Here is an 8,785-nt window from a genome sequence, read left to right as displayed (position 1 = left end):
GGCTAGTCCAGCATACCTTTACAACACACCCACAACCCTCAATTTATAGTCCACAACACTCAATTAGGGTTCTACAATTTTCCCCCAAATCAGTCAAAATTAGGGTTAGATATTTTACCTAATTTGATGTGATAACATCAAATTAAACTCGACCCATTCTTCCTCTGACTCTCCTGGTGCCTTTCCCATGCTCCTATTTCATCTCTAGGTCACCTATTTCATCAACCTCTCACGCCTAGGGTTTCATGGATGAAACGTGAGAGATGGAGGGAATAGGGGTCTAGATAGGTAGGGAGTGATGATGTGGTGTTTGGTAGTGATTTGGTGGAGGTTAGGTGGTAGAGATGGTGGTGACAGAGGTGGAGAAGGTGGTGGTGGCAGTGGAGTTGGTTCTGCAGAGGAATGGGGAGATGGGGGAGAAGGTGAGGGTCGACTGTTTTGGGAAGAAGGGTATTAGGTATTTGGGTATTAAGGTGTGAGGCAGGGATAAAGATTTTGATGTTTCGCGAAGCTTAGCCGTGGGATGTGGAGCTGGTAGGTAGATCGGACGGTGATGCGGAGGCAAGCGAGGAGCGACCGTCGGATGAAGGGATACAACGAAACGAACGGTGCTAGATTAGGTTAGGTGCTGTAGTGTAAGGCGGAGATATCAAACTTTGATGAACAACAAGGGAGCAACCGTTGGATTCAACTACCATCTAATCTGAAGGCTTGGAATTTCAGCGCTGTGGTGCTTGGCAGAGACTTCAGATTTTGATGCTCTATGAAGGAGCGACCATCGGATGCTTCTGAGAACTGATCTGATGGTTGAGAACGAAGGCGTTTTTGTGTGTAGAAAATGAGGTTGTGCGCACCATTCTTCGCGGCTTCCTTGCATGATTTCTCCCGGCTTTTCACTACTTTTCTGCTCTTTTTGCTCCGCAAGTCATCCAGACTTTATTTATTACCTAAAAATGCAAAATTAATTAATAAAAATATTTATTCTTGAAAACAATGAAAATACAGAATATGGGATAAAATGTAGAATTACTGCACAAAAGATGAGTTAAAATGCCAACAAAAAGGGATAAATATATACATTATTTGGCACTCATCACTAGCATCTTGATTATCGCCAGCAATTACTTCTTCAGGAGAAATTTCTTTCTCATTCTGATTAACACCAGTAGATACTTCTTTAGAAGGAACCTCTTCTTCATCTTCAAGAAAATTATCCTCTGCACCGCTTTCGTAATCATAATCACTATCAGCAGGACGAGGAAATTCATCATCATCTACTTCTAGAGGATCAATTGATTTAGGAGGAAGAGAGTTTTCCAGTAAGATGTCATTTACAAGAACTTCAGCCCGGAGATGAACTTGGCGAAGAAGTGCTCTTTGATGATTCCTATCTTGAATATCCTTAAAATAAGCAAGATAATCAAGTCTTCTTTCTGCTCGGTCGCGAGAACCAGTAAGGGTAGAGACGAGCAATGCATTTTCCTTGCGAATTTTAGCATATTTAGCCTCCAAATCATAAATAGAAGAATGAAGATTCTTCTCAGACTCTACGAAAAATAGGGTACAAAATTTTATTAAAGGAATTCAGAGAGAAATGACAAAGAAAAGATAATTAAGGCAGTCAAACTTTTATGACTACCTTCCTTTTGCGAAATAAGGTGTTGAATCAAGGATAGACAACTATTCTGCCAGCGGTCCATTGCGTCATCAAATTTATCTCCAACTAAACCTTTAAGTCGAGACTGAAGATTTTTCTCTTTAGAAACAAGAAAGGCATTTTTCTTCGCAAGAGAAGAATAAGATTCTTCTAATTTGGAATATTGCTCTTTAAGCTGATTTTCCTTCACACTTAAAGCTATTCTACCTTGAATGAGTGTATCTCTTTCAGCGATAGATGATTCTGTTACTTCTTTAAGTTCATTTCTCAAAGAGCGAAGAGATTGCTCTTGGTCAGCACATACTTTTTGGAGAATATTAAATTGTTACGAAGATATCGCCATCTTGTTTAAATAAGTTCGCTTCTCTTGAGATAAGGTTTTATTCTCATCTGATAAAGTTGTCATCCCTAAATTAGCTTTAGTTAAAGAATAAGAAAGATGAGATACTTCATTACTTAATAGATCTTGTCTTTGAACTAATTGGGTATTTTCATTGGTAAGATTATTTATCTGATCAAGAGAATATGAATAGAGGTTATCTAATTGGTTATATTGATCCATCAAGATTTCTTTATCAACAAGGGCTTCTTCAACAACAAATTCAAATTGATATCTCTCCATTATTCGTTTCTGATTTAATGCTTAACATGCGAAAGAGGGATTTAAAGAATAATTAAACATGGGAAGGATAAAACTATCGAAAAGGCAAATTAAAGACATAGACAAGGAAATCACACCTCTTAATTTATCATTCTTCTTGCGAAGATTGTCACGATCCAGCAAAACATTCTGAAGCTTCTGGTTTTCAAGACGAAGAGCATTACATTCTTTTTCTAAAGCTGTTTGCGAAGCAGCTCTGCCAGAACCCAAATGCTTGCTCAGAATTTCGCAAGCATTAGACTTGGTGGAATCAGTAGAAGACTTCTTGCCATCATCTTGAATTTCAGATAAAACTTTGAAAGCAATATCTATCCCTTCCACATTTTCTTTCGACAGAGTGAGAGACATGGGTAGAGAACTGGTAGGGACAGAAGGTTGAGAAACATTCTCAATGGGTAGAGAAGAGGTTTCATTCGCAGAAGGATCCACATGGGGAATTTCAATCATAGAAAGGTCAATGGAAGAAACGAAATCAGAGGCAGCATTTTCGCGAATTGGAGAAAAAGGTTTATCTTACGAAGATGTCGCAGGAGATTTGGAAGAAATGAGTAGGTGGAAGGGAACAAAATTTGGGACAGTTCTTAGGTGGCGAGATTTCTTGTGAGGTTTATGAAGATCTTTATCACCCTGCGAATTACAATCCAGATAAGAAACAGAGTCAACAATATTATTATTAGAAAAAGATAGTGTTCCTTACTACCTTCTCATTCGCAGACTTTCTTTTATGTGCAACAACCTTATGCTGTGATTTGGGAATGTTAGGGTTCTGAACTGTAAATTTAGTGTTGGAGCCGTTTTTTATGAAATAACAAGAGTATGGGAATCACATAAACAACGTAAACAACATCAAACAAGGCGACAAACAAGATCAATTTCAAATATATCAATTTCAACAAAACTCATAAAGAAGAAAAAAGAAGACTAACCTTGATGGATCCACGAAAAATAATAGTAGGGAGATCGTCTCGAGGAAAATTACGAACTGTGAAGATCTAGTATGAAGATGAAGAAGAACTTAAGAAGGTTGAAGAAAAGTTGCAATAATGGAATTTGCAGAAGAATGATGAAGAATTTTCAGAAGAACGATGAAATTGCAGAGAAAATAAAAAGAGGAAGAAAGAGAGTGAGAAGGAATATACATAGAGGGAATTTCTCCTCGAGAAAATAAACACGATTAATGCGGAAAGATATAAGCAGTTAAAAGGCAACGGTTACAAAAGACGTGTCGAGAAATAAATGGAAGAAGGAATACGTGTGATAAATGTGGAATATGAAAAGATAAGCAGCTGCGGCATTTCTCACATCATTCTCTACTTTGCAGAGAAGATATGAGAAGAGGCAAGATGTAGGATCAGAATCTCGCAACAATAATGTCTTAGCGAAATTATCAATAGCACGGAACAATAGCGTCGCAAATCAATTTCAGGAATAATATAACAAATGACGTCAGCTAGGATCATGAGAAAGATATGATGGTCCTGCGAAAATTAGAGATCTTGCGAAATTAACATTTGTAAGGTTGCGAGAATGTCGCAAGCCATATCCGAAAATAAAGGACAAATTAGCTGTCATCCACTATGTATTTCCCTATAAATAGTCATTCGAGTTGTAAAGAGAAGGAGAGATCTTTTTTGAGTAAGAAACAAGTAAATAGGAGAGAGAAAGTTCAGAGCAGAGATCATTCTTGACTTCTTTATCTTTCTTGTAAGAACATTCAAAAATTAATCAATAAAATTAAGAGTGAAAACCTAAAAATGAGCTGGTCATCCATGAAATCATATGAGTGGTGTAGTGTAGGATTTCTTGCAACTACATTCAAGTTTTTGCACAATTAAATCAGCAATATCTAATTGCTTAAAACATATATTTGACAAAGCAAACTTAGCTTAACCTTGAATCTAATCATGTATAAGCAAACTTATCTTGAATGTGGTTAAGACAAAAGTGTTCATATGGCTAACTTCGATTAACTATTATTGAGCCAACTCAATATACACGTTTAGTTACGGTTACCCATATCTAAATGAAGGTATATTTCATTTTTGTGTAATAAGCTAAGACCATCTAACGGTGGAGAGATATTGCTTTAGTTTTAAGTAAATTTGGGTTCGATTTGTGTGATATTGAGCAGAGAAGAAAGGATTTGATGTTGATGCTTCTGGTGTCGGTGATCGAATCGAGACATGGAATTGATCAGAGAAGGAAGAGATCGATGGAGGCAGAGATTTACTGCTCAGGATGGATTTGATGCAATGGTAAACTGATGCAGTGGTTGGGTCTGTTAAAGGATTGAAGAAGAAGTATGAGTATGAAGTTGAATGCATGGGATCTGTTGAAGATAATAAACCCGTTACTGCTGAGAAGAAATGGGTTGCGAGTGAAATTGCTTGATTATGGTTTGCAGTAGATGTATGTTAGGATTTTAATCAGCAGAAACTGATTCATTAAATGAATACCATAATCGAGATCTGGTTCTTTGCATGCCGAGAGTAAAGAAAAGATGATTTCCTTCAACTGCTTACTTTGAATAGGTATTTCTGAAGGTGTAGAAGGAAAAAATCCTTTTTTTCACCATGTCTAAGAAAAGAGAGATAAATTAGTGGAAAATATGCAAATATATGTATAATGTATACCACATATCTCAAACCAATCAAAAGAGCTAAAAATGTTATGCTTAAAACAAAAGGCATCCAGGTAAATTTAACAGGTTGGTTTCTGTAAATAAATGTTTCAAAAATATAAGTTGGTTTCCTAATTGGAAAAGTCAAATGTTACTTTGGTTTTGTGGGACCACTTTTCTCTTAACTTTTTTTTATGACAAGTGTCATGTGGATCATTTCATTATATTTCTTTTACTAACAAGTGTTATGGGGACCATTTCACTTCACTTTTTTTATTGACAAGTGTCATGAGGACCACTTTCAATGATTGATTATCTTAATTTTCTTAATTTTTTCTCTAAAAATCAAACCAGCCTATTAAAAAGTAACGGAGGGAGTAATACTTTGAGTCACCTCAAACAAAGCAGAAACTTCAACTGCTCAACACATTATAAAAACACCTATTTTTCGTAGAAACTTTTGGTTGTACGACCCACACCTAAAAAACATACTATTTGTATCTTAGACGACCCAGATAAGGTCTTAAAGTCCTTACTCTCTTAACCTCTTTCTACAATCATCTACTGAACCAATGTGTAGAATCTTCTCACCATAAATGATAGTCTCAGATATAGTTTAACAAACCGGGATTTTCCAACAGAAAGCCAACACCAAATTTTAATAAAACAAACAGATGGGAACATTTAAAGAATTCAACAAAATCATGTACATTCCAAAACCAACTTAAGCTCAAGCATCAATATATATACGTTGGAACAAAATGACCTCGTATATGCTTGTGATAATGGAAATGATATGATGCAAAGACTATTGTTCGCTTCTAGAAAATTGAACCGCCGCAATATGTCACTCCAAATGAAAATTTAAAACATTTTGTTTCAGAAGCATCAAGATAAGAAATGCTCAAAATCATATATATATCATGTGAAGTTTCAGCACATGAGCATACATGAGATATAATTAAAATGCAATTAGGTATCTAATAAATAATTGAGATGTTAATTCAAAAGTATGAGCTGCTCAAGAAGTTGCTGATAATTACATACATTCGGCAAGTATTTTTGGGTCTCCACCCAAAGGATAGAACTCCAAACCAGTCGTCGAGTCCTTAGAACTGCAATTTTACTCTACAAAACCTACACCAAAACACAATTATACTTTAGCAATCCATAACTACAATAACAACAGATGAATAAACAACAATAATTGACTCAAAATCCACCTCAAATCCATAAACCCAACTCTGTATGCAAATCATTCACTTTCAAAGGACTTTTAACATTAAACTGAAGTCACCAAAATCTATACATTAAACTGAAAATAACCTAAATCGCCAAAATCTATATCACTTCAACAAAATCACCAAAATTTATGCAACATCAAAATCAAAAAAGAATAACCAAATAAGAAACACACCCCAAAGTAAAACTCCTAACCAAAACGACTTCAAAATTGAAATCAGAATACAGCCCTTACTTTAAAATTACATAATACAAAAGAAAAACATTAAAACATACACATGCAGTAAGACTCCAAATCACAGAGTTAGGTTATACAATAAATCAAAGTATAACCAACAAAATCAAAATCAAACAAAACAAGTAGTAGATAATGCTTTATACTCCTTGAAAATCAAGAAAGCAATCAACTATCAGATGCATCGATTTTCGATTTCAAGAACAAAATTGATTATAGGTTTTAGATAGATATTTCTGGGATTGATTTTGTTTTCTACATTTTCAATTAAAGAGATCTCTGGGTTTTGATTTGGAATGAAGGTTTTGATTCCTGAGATTTCTCGGGACGAAAGAAATCTCTAGGTTTTGAGATTTCTCAGAAAGAAAGAGAGAGGGAGTAAAAGACGAGGTGTGAAAAAAAATTGTGTGAAAATATAAAAGAAAAAAAAAACGAAAAATATGAAGGATAAAAAAACCAGGTTACTGAACGCCCATAAAAATGCTTGAAGAAGGAAAACTTAATCCCCAACTAGAACCTGCATCCATTAACTTAATAGCTGATATATTATTTGAATCATCGAGAGATTTGGGGGTACCTTTTTTTTTTTGAACTTAACGAGCCGGTTGGAAAGAGTCTCGTTGCTTTAGACTTGAGGCTCGACATTGTGTTGCATTGTAAGCTTGGCTTAGCTAGAAGAAGCCTGATTTGAGATGTTGAGTTGAGTATTTAAACTTTCTTCTTTACTCGATACCAAGATTGGTTGGGAGGAGGATGGTTTCTTGATGCAAAAATCCAAGTCTTCCACGACTAACTCCGAAGTAGCAACCTCCTCCGCCTCCTCATGAAACCCATGGAATCTATTATAAGTTTCGAAACCAGGTGGAATGGATGGATCAGAGGAAGTGGAGCTTGCTCCTCTTGAATGTTCAACATTCTCAATCACGGGAGATTCTTATATTCTCCTAGAATGCTTTTTTTTCTAGTTTAAGCTGCCCAATCCTCTTTAACTGGTTGAGTGACCCCTTCTAGAACTTCAACTTCTTCTCTCACAATATTATCTGAAGCGCTGTCTTTTGAAGCTTGGTTCTCCACCTGCGCATTTTCTTTAGAAATCTCTGTACCAATTGAGTTTAAAAGGATACCCTTTTGATTGGTATTGTCAATAACTCCATCGACTGGAACACAAACATTAGGCACCCATTTAGCCTTAACTTTTGGTACATGGTTGGAGCTGCATTTAGCTAATGAATGACCAAAACTCTTACAGTGAGAGCAGTAGGTAGGCTTCCATGGATATTCAGCCCTTACCTTAAATTTTTCATTATCAATCTGGAATGGAATCACTTCAGGAAATGAGCACCTTGTATCAATCTCAACACAAATTCTGCATAAGCCATTCTAGTCTTTATTGCAGTAGGAGAATTTCTCATTATTAGTATCCCCACATAACTTGCAATCTTAGAAAACCCAGTAGCATTCCAAAGGTGAAGAGGAATATCTCTAAGTATCATCCGAACCAGAACAGACTTGATGCATCCTAATTGTTGCTCAATGAAAGGGGTCCATGGGCGAATTAGAAAAAGTTTGCTTCCAATGTGGACTGAACCTAGCTCAAGAACCATCTTTCTATCATCTTCATGAGAAAATTTAAATAAGAAAGCTTGTTTTCCATGGATAGTCATGGAGACTTCTCCCTTTGTATTCCATTGATTATTAAGATTTTCTTTCACAACTAGGAAGGGAGGATTCTTACCAACAAAATACCCAACAAAATGGGGTTGAAGCTCACCTGATGAGAAAAAGGGAATAGTTTCTCCATCTGGATTCTTTGGTTCATGAAAAGCAAGTTCTGTTGATGGAGATACACTCGCCGGAGCCTTGAGGACATAAGACCGATTGTTTTCAGATCTAAAGGTTTCAGAAATTGAAAACCCACCATTTTCAATCGGAAGTGAAGAGGATTTCAATCTTGGAAAATCTTCCGACCCAAGAGCGAAATTAACACCAGAAGTTGATTTAGAAGAGGTAACTGTATGATCTGTGGTTACAGGAGGGATTGAAGGAGATTTTCCGCCTCCAATCATGCTGAAAGATTGAGGAAATTTTTCCCTAAAAAATCGCCCCAAAATTTCCTTGCCACGTCATCGAAGTTTCTCTTTTTTAGCTGACGGTATCATGATTTCATGAGAAACTAAACGACTCTAATAAGTGATTTCCCTGAACGAGTCCTAATTTCTTTACATAACCAAAAGCAATCTAGGTTCTTAGGGCTTGATAACCTTTTTAAATTTTGCATAACTAGTCATTAGGAATGTAGGAATGTGAGTGGCTTTGTTTTCTGAAGCAAGTTAGATAGAATATGTGAATTTATATAAGAAGAGAATGGGA

General features: G+C 36.0%; 1 protein-coding gene across 1 annotated transcript; it reads right to left on the bottom strand.

The window, feature by feature from the left end:
• Positions 1-5,845: 5,845 nt before the first annotated feature.
• Positions 5,846-8,523, bottom strand: LOC113317443. Its single transcript, XM_026565561.1, has 2 exons — positions 6,993-8,523; positions 5,846-6,075 (listed from the first exon to the last, which is right to left on the bottom strand). The coding sequence occupies exon 1, from the start codon at positions 8,479-8,481 to the stop codon at positions 7,738-7,740; it is 744 nt and encodes a 247-aa protein (XP_026421346.1). The 5' UTR covers positions 8,482-8,523; the 3' UTR covers positions 5,846-6,075; positions 6,993-7,737.
• Positions 8,524-8,785: the final 262 nt, after the last annotated feature.

Source organism: Papaver somniferum, chromosome 10 (genome assembly GCF_003573695.1).
Source record: "Papaver somniferum cultivar HN1 chromosome 10, ASM357369v1, whole genome shotgun sequence".
Classification (NCBI taxonomy): Eukaryota; Viridiplantae; Streptophyta; class Magnoliopsida; order Ranunculales; family Papaveraceae; genus Papaver; species Papaver somniferum.
The sequence above is the reverse complement of the archived record's forward strand: the minus strand, read 5'-3'. Positions and strand labels throughout refer to the sequence as shown.

Excerpts from the sequence above, each read along its gene's own strand:
- LOC113317443 (XM_026565561.1), bottom strand. The coding sequence starts at position 8,481 with ATGATTGGAGGCGGAAAATCTCCTTCAATCCCTCCTGTAACCACAGAT.